At 39.0% G+C, this 19799-nt stretch overlaps 1 protein-coding gene across 1 annotated transcript in view; it reads right to left on the reverse strand.

Annotated features, from left to right (window-relative positions):
• Positions 1–1056: 1056 nt before the first annotated feature.
• The window catches only part of NSUN3 (NOP2/Sun RNA methyltransferase 3), a 57187-nt gene continuing 38444 nt past the window's right edge, over positions 1057–19799 (reverse strand). Inside the window, exon 6 of the mRNA XM_084875501.1 lies at positions 1057–1591. Within this exon, the coding sequence (XP_084731627.1) occupies positions 1321–1591 (271 nt within the window). The 3' untranslated portion in view covers positions 1057–1320. The remainder of the gene's footprint in view (positions 1592–19799) is intronic.

A 19799-nucleotide genomic window follows, 5' to 3' on the forward strand; every position in this document is an offset into this window, starting at 1 on the left:
TACAGTAGCCCAGTTATATATGCTTGCAAAATAAAAAATGTTAATGGGTAAATAGTCTATTTTCATGAACAGAATAGAATAAGCAATTCAAAAAGATTCAACTTTGGAAGAATTTTATATTTATATAGTCAGAGGTGTTTTTTAATGCATATTTACAAAATGATATAATCTTTTGAAGTATGCATACTTTTTCCTAACACTTGGAAAAAATATGTTTGGGCTCTAAGTGAAGCAATTTCTAGAGAAAACACATGATCCACGCTGAAACTAAAACTCTAAGTACATTTACAGAAATGTGTACAACATTCCCAAGATATATATAAACAGGGAGCCACTTTAGTAAATGTATTGGGTTTTGGTAATAATATAATCCACTCTCATTACACGTCTCCCTCTTGTGCATTAACATGTGACATCATACTCTCGTATAACATTTCATAACAGAGTGAAATAAAAGTCCCTCCAGATTGCAACTTTAAGATAATCAGATTCTGTGGTGCTCATTATAACTGCAATTATGTAACAAAACTCTCCAAATATAGTTCAGTTATTGCAGTTATTAATCATCCTGGTTTTGTTTCAAGCACTTGCTTTATAGTCTGCTGGATAGACTCCATTATTCTACAAGCTGAATGTCGAAAGTCAAACATGTGCATGTGAATCTGCTCTTCTAATGGCCTTTCAACGTAATTCCCCCTTTCAATTTGTATTTGTGAATACAAAAACGTGGAGAAATAAAGCTGGTGTCAGTAGAGTCACTGACCTTTGCAGTAAACAGAAGATAGTCCTTAACAAAAAAAACAACTTAAGTAGGAAACATATTTTGCTAGAACTAGAAATAGAGCTGCTTAAGAAGTTAGTCTTAGAATACCAATCAGTTCTTAAAAAAAGGGGGGGAAGAAAACTCTCAAAGAATCTGTATATTTGATAAGGAGAAAAATCATAAAAGGGACAGCAAATGTTCATTTTTAAAGGTTCAAAGTACCAACCTCATGGATAGAATATACTTCTAAACATCCTATGCACAAAACCACGTGGATTAATTTAACTACAAAATGCCAAGTAAAAGCAATTTTATTATACAGAATAAACACCATCTGCACCTCCTTAAATCACTGCTGTGGATGTATTTCTAGGAAAAATATATACACCTGGAAAATTCTCAAGCCTAAACGCTGAGACGCTAGAGTACTACGTAGGATTCCAAAACAGATCCAAGGAAACTGACTCCATAATTTCTTAAATGTTCACATGTAGAGCACCTAGAAAAATAAATACAATAGTACATTGACATAGTTTCCAAAATGCACATCACCAAGTTCATACAGTCCATGATTTTTTCAATTTGGCTACGTACATCGGGCCCCACACTCTGCCCTTTTCTGGGATCACCAAGAGCCCACACTCCTGGCCAGTGGGAGCAAACGCGAAGTCTTGGGAGCAAGCCCTTGCCATCTCCTCTATGTTCACAGGCAGGACGCCACGGCAGGTGTTTAAAATGTCACTTATCACATCCTGGTTTTCCGCTTTGGAAAGGGTGCATGTAGAGTACACAAGTAACCCTCCAGGACGCAGCGCCTTAATCGCAGACCTGCGTGCAATCAGGAAAGTGCATTAGATCGGTTAGGCACATTAAAAGCAAGCGACGGCATTTGAGGGCAAGGAAGCTCACATACTTTAACATTTTTTGCAATCCTTACTCAGATCGCAATAACTCTGGATGTTTTATAGCCTCACAACTACTTCTCTCTAACATATCCCTGGGTGACTAGGAAAATGGTAATCAAAGCAATCAACATGGGAAAGACAAGAGTGTACTTGATTTGGTCACTCTGGATCTTTTAAGGATAGGAGGATGAGGGTAGAACATGATGAAAAAATGGGTTTACTTTTTACTATATTGAGTGGTTTGTACGGGGAGGTGGGACAGAGCAGCTGACCTTCAGGGGGGGAAAAAAAATTAGGGCTCAGTGATAGTTGAAGTCATGGGACTAAGTAGGATTTCCTAGGAAAAGAGCAAGAAAAGAAAAAAGTGGACTAAAGACGGACTCTCAGAGAATGCCTATTTAAAGGGAGGCAGAAATTAAGTCTTTACTAGATGAAAGAGTAGCTTCAGGGAAAAGATAGGGAGAGATATTTATCTGTTTGTTTGTTTGTTTGTTTGAAAGAGAAGACTTACAAATATTTATAAATGCAGATCCAGGAAAAGAGCAGTATCAGGTTTCAGATTACAAATGGAGAAGTTAGTTTTTTAAAAGATGGGGTTCAGCTCTTCATGGGAAACAGGATGGAAGCATGGATAGGAAATCAGGATGTTTTAAAGTAAAGAAAGTTCATGATAGGCCCGGCTGGTGTGGCTTAGTGGTTGAGCTTTAACCCATGCACCAAGAGGTTGCCATTTCGGTTCCCCATCAGGAAGAACCCATTGATGTTGATGTTTCTCTCTCATCAATGTTTCTATTTCTCTCAAATCAAAAAAACTTTTGTTTTTAAAGAAAGTTCATGATAGCCTCAATAAGAAGAGTGGAGTGAGCCGAAACCGGTTTGGCTCAGTGGTAGAGCATCGGTCTGCGGACTGAAGGGTCCCTGGTTCGATTCCGGTCAGGGGCATGTACGTTGGTTGCGGGCACATCCCCGGTGGGGGATGTGCAGGAGGCAGCTGGTCGATGTTTCTCTCTCATCGACGTTTCTAGCTCTCTATCTCTCTCCCTTCCTCTCTGTAAAAAAATCAATAAAATATATTTAAAAAAAAAAAAAAAAGAAGAAGAGTGGAATGAGAGGCAAGGTGATCTACTGAGACATAAAACTAAAATTTTTTTTCATCTTGATGTTGTGGTGATAACCCCAGAGCAATTACTAATCAGTAACTTTTTTAAAAAATCACTTTCCAGAACCTCTACTTATCAGTAACCTAAAAAAAAAAAAAAATCATCATATTCCAGAACCTCTACTGGATTTGAGTCCAGTCAGTTCCATGTCTCACATCTATATTTAAACAATTAGAGCACATCCCCAATAATTGAAATTTAACAATAAAGATCTACATGGCAGAAGGATATTTGCAGATGTGGTAAAATTAAGGTTCTTGAGATGGAAAGATTCTGGATTATCTGAGTGGGCTTAACATATTCACAAAGATATGGAAAACAGAAGTAAGAAAGTCAGAGAAAGGAAGGTGATAACAGGTGCTAAGGTTAGAACAGCGGGATTGCTGGCTAAAGTGCTAACCTAGAATTTTTGGGAACATATAGGTAAAACTGTATACTTAACTAGTGCTCTAAGACAGAGTTAGTTCTAGTTTAGCACTTCTTAGTTGGGATTCAGGAATCTGTATTTTAACAACTGCACCAGGTGATTCTCATCATGAGAGAAGTTTGGGAAACACTGTACTAAGGCATTAGTATATTTTGCTACAATTGTGTAAGTTACAGCTATACTCAATTTGGATCACTTTCAACTGACTACAGCAATGGACAAAAGACATTCTTTTAAAAAGGTAGAGTATTATGCAAAGAATATAGGAATATGAATACAGATATCTGAAACTTATAGTAAAAAGACTTTTTTTTTTTTATCCTAGTTTCACAATTAGCAAGGCCAGTCCTTAATCAAGTAAGTATAATTCTTTCTCATTACAGTTATATAAAAGTATACAGAAGCATCATCATTCACAAACAGTTTCTGGCTTGATGCAAATTTAAATTGATTTCTATAATGTTGCCAATGTTGGCTAATTTTTCTGCTTTGTTTTCATTCCAACATTCATAATTTATCTTTCTAAAATTAGGTTGGTATAACTTAACTGGTGTCATTAGTTTCTAAACAAGGAAAGGCTTTTTTACAAATTGGGTTAATCTCAACACCTTAGGGCAAAGATTAGAGATTCCTGTCAAGTGGTGTTGCTGTTTTGCTGTTTATGATTGTTCTTTAAATACCATTTCTATCCTTTTGCTGGTAGTACTTATACATTTTAAAAATACCATAATTTGTATTCAAAGATCACGAAAAGTAGACAATGTGAGGGGGAAAAAAATCACTCCCAGGATTCATATAGGCAAGACCTTTCTATACTAAGAAATATGTCATGCCATAGACAGCATTTTTCTCATGAACTGAACCAGTATATACTGAGGTCCACACTGGTTTTGCAGAAAGTGTAAATCTACTTCTACATTAGCATTTATAAAATGCACATAAGAGTTTCTTTGCTTTTGATACATAAATGGCACAAGGTATTCAATTTTAATTAAGGCTAGAGTATTAAACACTCTATAATCAAATGATTTAAAATCAGTACTTTTGGTATTACAATAAAAATCAAAAGATAGAAAATCCAGCCACCACTAATGTCAGGACCAGCTGCACTGAATAATGCCCCCCTGCCCTGGTGTCAGCCAGTCAATCAGTGGAGTCCACAACCCTGAAAGGACACACCTGGAAAGCTGCTGACTATTACACTGAGATCTTCCCTAGGCCCTCCCCTAAAATCTCCACCCTTAAAACCCTTAGGAAGGATTTCCTGTGTACTCCCCTCCTGGGAGCACGCCCCTGTCTGTTCCCACCCTTCCTCTCCCCCACCCTCACTCCCAAGCTCCAAGGGCCCTTCCTTTACCTCCAAAATGCGTTTCCTAAGCCCATTTCTTCTAGGAATTTCTTTTTCTACCTCTATAATTTACTCAATAAATGTTCTCTTACAAAAAAAAGAAAAAAAAAAGATAAATGTAGTATGTGTTTTACATATATTAAATGAAAATTAACACATAAATATAAGTACATAAATATATAATACTTTGCCCACTACAGTAGTGCCTAGGATAAATCATCTGCTTCCATAACAATTCACACATGTTTTGAAACAGTCCATCAGATTCTAGTAACTATTATTATGTTTCATCCAAATCATAAAAAGAAGACTGTATATGTATTTAGAAGACAGGCAGTAAAGTGTGAGAAAGATAAGAATGGAAAAAAAGATACTACTTAGTAGTTCTTAACAAGCCAGTAAGAAATTAAAAATTCTGGAAGGTAAAAACAAAACAAAAAAAAACATTTAGAAGTTAAGAGAGACTGGCCAAAACCGGTTTGGCTCAGTGGATAGAGCATCGGCCTGCGGAAGGTCCCCGGTTCGATTCCGGTCAAGGGCATGTGCCTTGGTTGCGGGCACATCCCCAGTAGGGGGTGTGCAGGAGGCAGCTGATCGATGATTCTCTCTCATTGATGTTTCTAACTCTCTATCACTCTCTCTTCTCTCTGTGAAAAATCAATAAAAGAAAAAAAATTAAAAAAAAAAAAGAAGAAGAAGTTAGAGAGACTGGAGTAGCACTAATACACTGGCAAAGTTGTGGTAATCCTATCTAATAAAGAAGGAATATGCTAATTGACCTTCACACCATCACAAAGATGGTGGAGCCCACAGCCAATAAGGAGGGAATATGCTAACTGACTGCCCCACCCTCAAAGATGGCAGCACTCACAGCCAATAAGGAGGGATTATGCTAACTGACTGTCACACTCTCAAAAATGGAGGTGCCCACAGCCACAAGATGGCAGAGCCCAGTCCTCTCAGCCCCGCAGGCCTGGCCCGCCCCAAGATAGGCCCAGCTGCTCCACACACCTGCCTCCAGAGTCCCCCAGTCCCCTGATCCCCCAGCAGCCTAGGGCTGGCCCAAGGCACAGGTAAGCCTCGCATGGCGGCTACCCAGCCGCCCAGGTAGTGGCAGCAGCAGAGGTATGATGGGACGCCCCTTCCCCTGATCGCCAGGTCACCCAGACTGTGAGAGGGGGCAGGCCAGGCTGAGGGACCCCTCCTCCAGTAAATGCATTTTCATGCACTGGGCCTCTAGTGACCATATAAAAAGGTAAGTCTGGATCACAGAAGAAAAATTAGACATGTTGGATCTGGGTTCTGATAGCAAAGAAGGCAGAGAGTTCTCAATTTTCTTGTCAATTTCTGTGCCGTGCAGTTATTCTTTGTTTGTTTGTCTTAAAATAAGAGGAAGGAAAACCAAGCAACTAATTAAACAACATCCATTTTGGCATAATGCTATATTATGCTAATCTCCAAATGAGCCATGCTCCATGATTTTTTAATGACTGTAAGTTTTATGGTTTAAGAAGATCCTGAGTAATGGATTATTATTCATCTGTACTACACCACTAATATATTCATGATTTTACAAAATAACAAGTTGTATTATGATTGGAATTATTTACCATTGAATTGTGAGTGATCCTAAAAAGAGGGTTAGCAGAGCTTTTTAATCATATAGATGTCATAACTAACTACAGTAGATGAAGCAAAAGTATTATCCTGATCAGATTAGGGAGAAGGCAAACCTAATACTTTAAACAGAAATGGGAACTAGTAGACATCATCTCAGGTTTTATAATATACATTATTCAATACACAATGTCCAACTGTAATACAGGCCTGGGGGAAGCAGACTTGACACATAATACAATCCTTCACTCATTTTCCTTAAACATATGTGTTCCCCCCAGAAGCCTCTAATCTAAGTGCTGATTAGACTTATCCCTACTTGAAATAAGATTCTATCTCACAACACTGTTGCAGAAAATAAAACTGATCTTGATTAATAATACAGCATAAAATAGAATGGGAAATGCTTTTACCCAAAGTACTCCTAACAGAAAAAGAATGATGGTTTTCTTGGAGCAGAATGTATGCCTGATACCCTGTTGCTTTATGGCAGAGATTGGCTGTACACATTTCTCCAAATCTTTGATTGTCTTTCAGTGTTTATGGAATCGGCTGAAATACATTCTGTGCTTGAACCACATAGTTAATAAAACACATATTTTAAAAAATAAAACCATTAAAAATAATATGTTAAATTAAAATTTCCCTATTTGCAAACAGAAAACCTTACTGATTTTTGGCAGTTCGCAGAGTAGACTGAATAGTATTTACACACTATTGTGAAGGCCAAAAAGCTCTGCAACCTACAGTTTTTTTCTTAAGTTTGTGGAAGACTCATTTAGCCTCAAAATCTGACCTAAACTGTTGTAAAGCTATTTATGGTCAAGACTTACCTCCTGTGGTATAACTTTTCATACATTTTGCTGAAAACATATTTATTTTTTATTTCAGGGTGCTGGCTGCCCTACACACTACTGGGGAAACTGATAATATGATATACCAAATATTGTACATCATTACCTTTTTACAAACAAAACAAAACAAAAAAATGGATTCTGAAACACATCTAGCCTCAAAGGTTTGAAATAAGATTTTGTACTGTATTTTAGATTCCAATGAGATATAAATATATTATATACTCTATCGACATAATAACCTAGCAACATAGTTATATGATGAAAGCTTAATTACTTTTTAAAAGTTAACTATTTAAATATTAACTTTAAAAAGCATCAGATAGGCAAATCTACAGTCTAGATGCAGGAATCCATCAGTATTTTCTTATTCTAACACAAAGTAAGAAGGAAAACTGGATTGTTTTGTGTTTTCTCAATGCATCAAGGCTTCTTCTGCAGCCTCCTCCTACCCTACTCAGCAAAAAAAGTGTTTTAATTTGTATGTTTGTTATTACTTTTTGATATATTTTTAATTGGTTTCAGGGAGGAAGGGAGAGGGAGAGATGAGAGATTGATCAGCTGTCCCCTAAATGCCCCCTACTGGAGACCACCCCCACAACCTGGGCATGTGCCCTGATTAGGAATCAAACTGTGACCTCCTGGTTCATAGGGCTACGTTCAACCACTGAACAACACTGGCTGGGCAGTATGTTTGTTATTTTTTAAAGAACAGTTTGTACAATCAATAATAAAGCCATTTTTTCAAGAGTTCATTTTGTCTTTTTGTTCAGTGCTTTCACTAAATTTCTCCATCCTTGAAAGATCTGCTTAGAAAAAAATAGAGAACTAAGTCTCAAGAGTCATTTAAGATACTGGCTTAGAAACAACATGAGAAAGTGCTGCTTTCCCAGCAGAAGAGAGACTACTGTTATATTTCCAGATTTATAGTACATGTAGTTTTCCAACTATCAAGTAAGTAAAATATAATGACCTAGGAAAATAAAAGAAAAATGATTACCTAATTGTAATAACTTGAAGAAAATAAGTATTATCCTAATGAAAGTATTAAGTTCAATGACCTTGAGAAACTAAACAAACAAAAAACTAAAACATCTTATAACCCTGACAATTATTCAAGTTCCAGAGGGAGGGTATTTCAAACTTAATGATAACTGAAAACATGAGGCAGGGTGTCCTGCTGTTCCTATGGCAAATCTCTGAGTCTCAGAGAATGTTATTTTTATACTTAGCTATTAAAACAAGCTAACAATTTTTGAAATATAAATTCCACTTTTCTGGTCCATTCTTCAGGTCCTTGATTACAAATCTGGCATTCTATTGGGAGGATCAGTATAAATTAGATAACTAAATTTTACTGTTTTCTGCATTTAAAAAGACTGAGCCTAAATTGCAGAATGAAATACTTAGCACAGCAATAGTGCCATCTTTTGTCCAAAGCAGAAAGTAACTTTTCCCCCCTTCCATGAATTCTCCTGATTTATCATCAGGAGATATGTAACTTCTTTTTATGTCTTCCTCGTAACATGTTTCAAGCTACAACTACTGTCTCTCCTATAATTTGTGATGCAGAAGTAAAGCAATCATACATGCCTATACTCTTGAAAAATTTAAGATTATAGCTAAGCATTACTGCAATTAATATATTTATTCTTTATCTTTCTTCCTGACTTTTCTATTACAATTAAAGCATCAAGGCAACAGCTACCATTCTTTCAGATGTAAATATGGGGAAATAATCAAGTGAAACAGAATTTAAAGATTCCTTATGGTTACAATATTAATTAGCAAGCCTGTTCCTATCCCCTCCCCATCTTAGAAACTCTGGCACTAAACATTTTTTAAAACCAAGTATGATTGTATTAATTTTAAAGATTAAAATCATAGGAGCATCAATCCTGCAATTGGTTCTTTGTAACCATTTAATTCAATTGATATTTCAGAGATTCTATACAAAGCTACTTTTTAAGGTCACTTACAACTTATGAGGAAAACAGTGTTATAATTAATAAAATGGAAAAAAAAAATGTATGAAAGCTCAGGCAGTCTTTGTATCTTAACTGACAATTTAACTAAATCCAAAACTAAGAAGGTGAAATGCTTATGGAGGACACTGCCCACATTCTTCCATGAGGAAATTATTATTTTCAGAATAGAATAGAAGAATAGAATAGAATAGAATAGAATAGAATAGAATAGAATAGAATAGAATAGAATAGAATAGAATCCTATATAGATAATAAAAAGGTAATATGTAAATTGACTATCACTCCAACACACAAGATGGCCACCCCCATGTGGACACAAGATGGCCACCACAAGATGGCCTGCAGGGGAAGGCAGTTGGGGGTGACCAGGCCAGCAGGGGAGGACAGTTAGGGATGACCAGGCCAGCAGGGGAGGACAGTTAGGGGTGACCAGGCTGGCAGGGGAGGACAGTAGGGAACTGCCAGACCTGCAGGGGAGAGCAGTTGGGAGGAACAAGGCCTGCAGGGGAGGGAAGTTGGAAGGGACATGGTCAGTAGGGGAGGGTAGTTGGAGGGCAACCAGGCCTGCAGGGGAGGGTAGTTGAAGCGGACCAGGCAGGCAGGGGAGGGCAGTTAGGGGTGACCAGGCTAGTAGGGAAAGGCAGTTAGTAGCAATCGGGCCAGCAGGGGAGCAGTTAGGCGTTGATCAGACTGGCAGGGAAGTAGTTAGGAGTGATCAGGCTGGCAGGCAGAAGCCATTAGGGGAAATCAGGCAGACAGGCAGGCAAGTGGTTGGGAGCCAGCAGTACTGGATTGTGAGAGGGATCCCAGATTGGAGAGGGTGCAGTCTGGGCTGAGGGACACACACACACACACACACACACACACACACCCGTGCATGAATTTTGTGTACCGGGCCTCTAGTAGAATAGAATATTCCTGAATCAATGGGAATGTGGATTTGGTCCAAGAATAAAATTAAATGCTGATGTTATTGAGTGAGAAACAGGTGATCAGTCTAATTAAGAATTTTACCTTATGTTTATTTGGTGCTTAATTTAAAGAGTGCTTCACACATGGAGTCTTAATAAAACCTTATGAAGTGTGCAGGGTGAAGAGTCTGACCCAACTTATCAAATGGAGAGTCACAAAGACTCGGTGACTTGTCTGAAGTTACACAGCCAATTAATTTAGCACAAAAACTGCCAACCTAATATAATACCAGGAAAGGGACTAAAAGCTTTCCCAGTGCTACATATCCTGAAGCAAATATTACCACTGTTAAAATAAGATGGAATCTGGAGCAATAAGACAGGGGACACCGCATGCATACATTTTATCTTCCTAACTGTCACAAATACTCACTGAAGGTAAAGAATAACTATATACTTTTAGGCCCTTTTAATATACTAGTAAAGAACTAAAAATTAATAGGTCTGAAGCAATATCCTGAGAATCTGGGCTACCTGCTTTTATAGAGCGTACAACCTTCACCTATCAAAGTGCTATTGCACAGAATTAATGATGAGATAAATGAAAGTAAATACCTCAAGCAGAGACATAATTGGAGGTTTTTCATTACAGACTGGCATCAAAATCATAGTTTTAAAGAATTTAACAAATTAGACTCAACAGTTAGAAAATCAAGGGTAGTTACTTCATTAACATTCTAAATAATCTGGAGTAATTTAGTAATTATTCTAAATTCCAAATAATCTGATAATTCATTTAACCAAATTTTGCTCCCACAACTCTAAAGGTAGATATGTTTTCCTCAGAAACTTGTTGATAAAGTCAGTACAAAACCAGTCTAAGTTAAAAGACTTCTTTTCAGTCCTTAGCTTACTATAATTGTACTATTGGGTTCTCCACTTCTAAACTTTGTACCACTTTGGCTTCCTGGATGTGACTCTTTCTTAATCCATCTCCCACTTTTCCGAAGTTTTCTTCTGGCCTCCTTATGTACTTTTCCTCTTCTTCCTATCCCTTAAATATCTGCTTTCTCTAGAACTTTATTCTTGCTTTATCTATTTCCTAAACTTAGATGCTACACATATTATTTCATTCAATCTTTCAATTAAGTTTTGAGACATGAATTATCAGTCTCAGTTTTCAGGTAAGAAAACCCAGGTAAGAGAGTTAAGCAAGGTGTACAAGTTGACTCAGTAAGTATCCAAACCAGGATTCAAATCTGGACACTAGAGCTGTAAGTAGCATGCACTTAACCACAGTTATCCTTGACACGTTCTTCTTCCCATTCCAGAGCCAATCAATTACCAAATTTAATTAATTCTCCATTGAAAATATGGCCACATGAGACCTTTGTCATCTACTTCTTTCAAATTGGTTTTCTTATTAATTTTCAGTGTTCTCTGATCAAGGGATTTCCAACTTGTGACAGATACTTCAATTGTTCTTCAATATCTGTTCTCATTTTTCTTTAGTAGTAATGAGATTTTTAATTGGGCAAAGCTAAGGCTAATTTCCTTAACTGCCTTTCACTAAAGGTAGCCGTATGACTGAGTCTGATCCATGAGATGTGAGTGAAAATAATGTGCAGTATGCTCTTTTAAATAGCTAGAGCTGTAATGACAACCCTGGACCATGAGGTGGAAGACAGATGTGGCCTGAATCTCTGATAATAGTGGAGTCTGGCAATCAACTGATGACTAGAGCAACCCTGAGAAACCTGCTCAGACTTTTATTTAAGTCACTATTGTTTCGAGCCTCCCTGTGTTTTTCTCTGCCTCTCTTTCTCTGTGTGTTATATTAGAAGAAAACAAAATAAAACAAAACAAAAACAACTTAACTGACGCCGAAACCGGTTTGGCTCAGCGGTAGAGCGTTGGTCTGCGGACTGAAAGGTCCCAGGTTCGATTCTGGTCAAGGGCATGTACATTGGTTGCGGGTACATCCCCAGTAGGGGGTGCGCAAGAGGCAGCTGATTGATGATTCTCTCTCATCGACGTTTCTAGCTCTCTATCTCTCTCCCTTTCTCTCTGTAAAAAATCAATAAAATATATTTAAAAAAAAAACAAAAACTTAACTGATACTGAAGTTGACACCAAATGTGGAATTGTTTCAGCAGGATATAAAAGGCAGAACTAATGATCAGCTGCTATGCTCAGTGTTTAAGCATCAATCTATGAAACAGGAGGTCAAGGTTTCATTCCCAGTCAGGGCACATGCCCCAGTTGCAGCTCAATCCCTGGTAAGGAGTGTGTAGGAGGCAGCTGATCAATGATTCTCTCGTCACTGATGTTTTGCCTCTCTTCCGCACACACTCCCTTGCCCTTCCTCTCTGAAATCAATAAAAATATATCAAATAAATAATAAAATGCAGAACTGCCTTATTAGTAAGCAGGCAATAAGGGACAAAGTCAAATATATACTACAGCTAGAAAGCCAGTGATTACTAATTTTATATGTCAACCTCGCTGGGCTTTGGTGCCCAGATGTTTGGTTAGACATTTTTATGGATGTTCCTATGAAGGTATTTTTGGATATGAGTGACTCTTAAATTGGTGGACTTTGAGTAAAGCAGATTGCCCTCCATGATGTGGGTGGGCCTCATCCAGTCAGGTGAGGGTGTGAAAAAAAAAGGCTGACTGACCTCCTTTGAACAGGAGGGAATCCTGCCAGCAGACAGCCTTGGACTTGACCCACAACATAGACTCTTTTCTGCGTCTGCAGACTACTGGCCCACCCTGCAGATTTTGAACTTATCAGTCTCCATAATCATGTGAGCCAATTTCTTTTAAAAAATCCCTTTACAACCGAGACCGGTTTGGCTCAGTGGATAGAGCATTAGTCTGCGGACTGAAAGGTCCCAGGTTCGATTCCAGTCAAGGGCATGTACCTTGGTTGCGGGCACACCATCGATGTTTCTAGCTCTCTATCCCTCTCTCTTCCTCTCTGTAAAAAATCAATAAAAATTATTTTAAAAAGAAAAAAAAAAACCCTTTATACACACACATACACCCTTTTGTTCTGTTTCTCTGGATAATCCTAATAAAGGCATTGAAAAACATTTTTAAAAAATCACTATGATATATTGAAAGACAGATCACATGATAAACAAAGCTTATATAACTCTAGGATGACTAAAAGAAAATATAAAGATGTTAGCATGTGTCAACAAGAAGAGGCTCAGGCAATATCTTGGGATTATGGAAGCAAAGATGGAAGGAATATAGCCTGTGGATTATAATCTAAGTCAACTAGAAATTCAGTAAATTGGGCCTTATAGGATTGGAAAAGTCAACAGGTTCTGTGCCTCAAAATGAAGTAGTGATGAAAAGGTATCCCTGAGGAGGCAGCTCCTACAGAGATAAGATGGTGGCCCAAAGCCCTGCTCAAGAACTTCTGAGTAAATGTTCTTGTGTGGACAAGAGGATTCAGTTCAAAAGCAAAGATGTTGTTTTCATACTTCACCTAATAAAATCGAACAAACTTCTGATACACACAATATGACAAACTTCCAAAACATTATACTGAGGGGGAAAATCCCAGATAAAAGAATACAAGTTTGATTATATTTTTATGTAGGTTGAGAACAGACAAAGTTGATCTTCAGTAAGAGAAATCAGAGCAATGGCTGCCTCTGGCGAGTGGTGTGAATGGATTCTGAAAGACACTAGGAATCTTTCTGGGGTGATGAAAATGTCCTATACTTGATACGGTTGTGGTTAAATATGCCTATGTAACTGTCAACATTCCTTGAAATGAATGGGTATGTAGCTTAGAGCACCCACATGTTTTTATAGATCCACTGGCTCAACTTGTGGGTGGGGTGGGTAGCCCTGGTTTAATTACCTTAAGAAACTTCACCTAGCAGAAAGACTCCAAGCTGGTTAGTCCCGTTAGTCCCAGTGTTTCTGAGTTGCCTAGCAAGAATTTTCCTGACATACATGTTCCGCTCTTCCTCAATTACTTGTAAATCGTCTATCCTCACTTATATCTAATACCCCCACACATACCCCATTTCTTCTTTGTCTAAAAATTTCTTATCTCTGTCTTGGGAAAAAAAAATTTTGGCTTTTTTTTATTTTTATTATTATATCTGTACATGTACCATTGCCCTCCCCCATATATGCCCTCCCTCCCCAGAGTTTTGTGTTCATTGGTTGTACTTATATGCATGTATACAAGTCCTTCAGTTGATCTCTTATCTTCCTCAGATCTCCCTACCCTCCCAGCTGTAATTTGACAGTCTGCTTGTTGCTTTACTGTCTCTATATTTATCTTTTGGTTCATCACTTTATAATGTTCTTTATTATCCATAAAAGAGTGAGGTCATGTGGTGTTTCTCTTTCATTGACTGGCTTATTTCACTCAGCATGATGTTCTCCAATTCCATCCAGGTTGCTGCAAATGATGAGAATTCCTTCTTTTTTATGGCAGCATAATATTCCATTGTGTAGATGTACCATAGTTTTTGGATCCAATCATCTGCTGATGGACACCTAGGCTGTTTCCAAATCCTAGCTATTGTAAATTGTGCTGCTATGAACATAGGGGTGCATATATCCTTTCTGATTCGTGTTTCTAGCTTCTTGGGATATATTTCTAAAAGTGGGATTACTATGGGAGTTCCATTTTCAGTTTTTTGAGGAAGCTCCATTCTGTTCTCCCCAGTGGTTGCACCAGTCTGCATTCCCACCAGCAGTGCATGAGGGTTCCTTTTTCTCCACAACCTAGCCAACACTTGTTGTTTGTTGATTTGTTGATGTTGGCCATTCTGACAGGTGTGAAATGGTACCACATTGTTGTTTTGATTTGCATCTCTTGGATAATTAGTGACTTTGAGCATGTTTTCATGTGCCTCATGGCCTTCCTTCTATCTTCTTTTGAGAAGATTCTATTTAGATCCATTGCCCATTTTTTAACTGGGTCGTTTATCTTCCTTTTATTAAGTTGTATAAGCTGTCTGTAGATGTTGGAGATTAAACCTTTATCAGTGATAACATTTGCAAATATGTTCTCCCATACAGTGGGCTTTCTTGTTGTTTTGTTGATGGTTTCTTTTGCTGTAAAAAAGCTTTTTATTTTGATGTAGTCCCATTTGTTTATTTTCTCTTTGGCTTCCATTGCCCTAGGGGCAGTATCAGTGAAGAAGTTCTTTTGGCATATGTCTGAGATTTTGTTGCCTGTGGATGTCTCTAGTATTTTTATGGTTTCCCGTCTGATGTTTAAATCCTGTATCCATTTTGAGTTAATTTTTGTGTATGGTGTAAGTTGGTGATCTAGTTTCATTCTTTTGCATGTATCTGTCCAATTTTTCCAATATCATTTATTGAAGAGACTGTCTTGAATCCATCGTATGCTCGTGCCTCCTTTGTCAAATATTAATTGAGCATTGTGATTTGGGTCGATATCTGGATTCTCTATTCTATTCCATTGATCTATATGTCTGTTCTTGTGCCAGTACCAGGCTGTTTTGAGAACAGTGGCTTTGTAATACAGCTTGAAATCTGGTATTGAGATCCCTCCTACTTTACTCTTCTTTCTCAGGATTGCTGTGGCTATTCGGGGTCTTTTATTGTTCCAAATGAATTTTTGGAGAGTTCTTTCTAGGTCAGTGAAATATGCCGTTGGAATTTTAATGGGGAGTGCATTGAACCTATAAATTGCTTTGGGAAGTATGGACATTTTAATGATGTTGATTCTACCAATCCATGAACATAATATGTTCTTTGTCTTGGAAATTTTTATTGAATGCCCCATGCTCATGTATTAAAACTTTGATCCCCCCCCCCCCCCCCCCCCCCCCGTTAATCTAAGTCCAGTCAGAAGAACTTAGAAGGTAGGAAGAAAAGTATTAAAATGTCTCAATACCCACAAGAGAAAGGCATGGTTCCTCTTTCTCCTTCTGGGTTCTAGTGTGCCTTTGTCTTCCCCAACCCGCCACTTCATGTGCTGGCCACCAATCCTGCTAACTTTGAGCCCCACACCAGAAGTAGGGAACAATTATACACAATTTCTATAGACTGCTGAACCAGGTCCCATGATTAAGATCTAATTCCTCTAAGAAATTGCTTACATTGCTTGCAGGGATTCCTCTCTGACCAAACCCTGACAGTCAGCAATACCTCTGTCCTATGTAGAGTAAGACAGACACCGTTGTATAATTAATTATGAAGTCAAGGAATTAAAATTCATTCTTTGCCTCATCTTTCTTGATGCTTAGAAAGTTGTAATGCTTACATAATTATTTTTCAGTTTCCTTTTGACCAGGCAAACTTTTACTCTTCTTCCTTCTAGACCCACTTCAAAGCTCACGTAGACTCTGAAGCCTTCCTTGATTCCCCATAGAATTCTTCCCTTTTCAGTTTTTCCCAAGCAATACATTTTTAGCTTCTTGAAAACAAGGTTTATATTATCTTCATTTTGTATTTTTTATATATAACATGACTAGAAAGAATGTTCCCCAAATAGATTTTTTAAACAAGTAAATGAATGAGTGCTAGTTTAGAGGCAGGTCAGGCAGAGAATTTTTCAGTGTAAAATAAAGAGATCTTTTAGCATAGGTAGCTAGATATTAATAAAGGAAGGGAGCAAAGGGAATCAGATATCAAACCTAATAAACTAGGAAGCATAAGCCTGCTTTCCTAGGAAGTTGCAGAATTCACAGGCACCCCAGAGGATCTCAGCATCTCTCTGACAAGGGGATTAACACCCCTCCCTCCCTGTGTGGGGAGAAAAACCAGCTTCCCAATCCCCCCAGGGTACAAATGCTCACTCCCTACAGGTGATGGGGGTGGCAGAATGGGAAAAGGATTAAAACAATAAAGGGGGAATTCCTCTGCTGGGCACAAGGCCAGTAGAAGCCAAGGTGGCACATGGGAGGTGCTTCTACTATGACACATGTGCAATAGGAGCCAAGTTGATGACCAGAGAGACCTGTGAGTATAGCCTGGAAAAAGGATCAGATTGGATAAGGGACACAGAACCCCGGAAGATCTAGAAAATGGGTTAGGGGGAGGATCCAGTGCCAGCCGAGAAAGCTTGGGAAGATGACTGGTTAGTTTGAAGAAGTGCCTGGTCCTTTTCAAGCCCGAGATAATATAACCCAAGCTCAACAAACAGCTCTCATACCCTCTTGCCTGGTAACATGCACTCGCCTCCTTTGTGCATTCTCTCCCCATAGCAGCCATGTGGGCACTAGTAGCTGCCTGGGGTCTGCAACCTGGCCTTGAGCGTTCCAAATGTGGGACCAGGCAGATCCAGACAGAGTGCAGCTGGGAATACAGACTAAGATAGCTGGGCAGTGACAAGCCTTGGATTGGATTGAGCCAATGGCATAGAATTTTTGGATCTAGGCCTTTGTCCTGGACTTGATGAAGACAGAGCTATACTTTTCCATGATGGGGCATACGAAGATGCTGTGGTAAGCAATTAGACAGACATGAGCAAGGCAAGCTCGATGAGCCAGGCACAGATGGCCACCAGGGACGAAAGCCCCAGGTGCCTAGCAGCAGACAATAGTAGGGTGGGGTCTCATCCCAAGAGCAACCTTTCCTCTCCTAGCAAAACACTGGTCATAGAGTTTAGACTTTGACCTTTCTTCCCTAGAGATAATATTAAGGCCTGGGTTGTATTTCAGCTCCAGGCCCAGAAAAGCAGCAACACTAGATAATCAACACAACCTCAGGTCAAGCAGCACTGAATAAAGACCCCTGATGGGGTGGAGGGAGCCAATCTGGGGTGGGGCTGGGTGGCGGGGTGCAATCAGAGGAGAGCCGGCTTGGGGGAAGCGCTGCAGGCTGATGGTGTTGGGGCCCGCTGATCGGGACCAGGATTGGCAGGGGAAAGGGACGGGGCGTTTGGCCAGCGGCCAGCTCTTGATTGGGGTGGGAGAGTCTGATCAGGGGCAGACTGGCAGGGGGGAGTCGTCGAGAGGTTGGCTGGCCGGACCCATCCCCTGATGGGCAAGTTTGCTGGCCACAGTGGGCGTCATAGCGACTGGTCGTTATGGTCACTGCCTTTTATATATATAGATGTCCTCTTACAGTTTGATTCATGGCTCTGAATTCTTTCCTAGCCAGAACTCAAGTACAGAGGTTGCTGAACCTAGGTCTGGTCTGATCCCACAGATCTAACACCTGGTGCCATTCCCACTGCTGACAACAATGGGACAGTGGGAATCTGGGGGCATTCTATTTCCACCTTAAATCTTACCATAAAACCACAACCTCCCATGCATGGCTCTCTCAAAATGCTTTTCTTGACCCCGTGAAAGGATACCATTCCCACTGGCAATATAGCAAGCATCTAACACTCAAAAATTCTGAATAGGGAACAACTCATAAAACCTACCACTCTTAATTTTAGAACACATAAAAATTATAGACGCCAGAGGCTTTATTAGGAAAAAATAAAACAAAATTTTGTCAAGTAATTTATAAAAGTGAGAAACATTTTTTTTTTCCTCTTTCCAATAGGGGACATAGATAAATTCCTACAGAAGTAAAATAATCTGATAATGAAGGTTAGGCATTATGGTCTCATTTCTGATTGAATTGAAAAGTTTGGTAATTTTCAGAAAATGAAATGGACTCTATGAAAACTATGGCCACTACTTTTAAATGGAGATAGGTGGTACTGTGACTCATAATATGAAATATATGTTTGGTCTTCATCCCCTTTTCTGCACACAGCTCCTAAAACCATGGGATTTCCTAAATGATGTCTTCTGTCATGCTAGCAAGTGACTCTGGGAGGGCACCTCAGTTTGGGGGCTAGTTGCTAGGGGAAATAACCTCAGGACTAGAGGACTTTCAGATCAATCCTTTGACTCTGGGGAGGAAAAAGGGGCGGGAGGTTGAATCAAGTGCTAATGGCCAATGATTTAGTCAACCATACTATGTAATGAAGCCTTTATAAAAAAAAATAAATAAATAAAGGATGAGAGTTAGAGAGCTTCTAGGTTGTTGACCAGGGGGTGGTGCTGGGAAAGTGGCATGCCCAGAGAGGGCATGGAAGCTCTGTGCCCCTTCTCATGTACGTTACCCTATGCATTTCTTCCATTTGGATGTTATCTGTTACCTTTATTATATTCTTTAACAGTTCGGTAAATGTAGGTAAACTGTGTTTCTAAGCCTTGTGAGCTGCTTTAGCAAATTAACCAAACCCAAGGAGGAGGTGTTGGGAACGTCTGGTTTACAGGTGACAGGTCAGATACAGGTGACAACCTGAATTTGCAATTGGCATCTGAAATGGGATGGTGGCAATGTGGTGGGACTGACTTGACTTAGTGTGGGATCTGACACTATCTCCTGGTAGGTAGTTAAACTGTAGGACACCCAGCTGATGCTGAAGGAAATTACTTGGGGTGTTGGGGAAAACTCTCTACCACTACATTGGAATTTGTACCAGAATACATTTTAGATATCAAAAACTTCATCAAGACATATTTAAAAACAAAAGTTATCCCCACAATACTACCTTTCTGAAAACAAGGGAAATCTAACAGAAGAGGTTCCTGTAGGGAGCAGACAATCTTATTTATTTAAAAAAAATAAAATAAATCTAGTCTTTAAAAAAATATTATTAGCCTAATTTTTGATGTACCTACATATGTGTGTGTGTGTGTATTTGTGTGTGTATGTTTTGTAAATCTTCACCAAGGATATTTTTCCATTGATTTTTAGAGAGAGTGGAAGGGAGGGAGACAGAGAGAAATAAACATCGATATGAGAGAGACACATTGATTGGTTGCCTCCCACACATGCTCCAATCAGGGCAGAGGATTGAACC

Source organism: Pipistrellus hanaki, assembly GCF_964339955.1.
Source record: "Pipistrellus hanaki genome assembly, chromosome: 2".
Taxonomy (NCBI): Eukaryota; Metazoa; Chordata; class Mammalia; order Chiroptera; family Vespertilionidae; genus Pipistrellus; species Pipistrellus hanaki.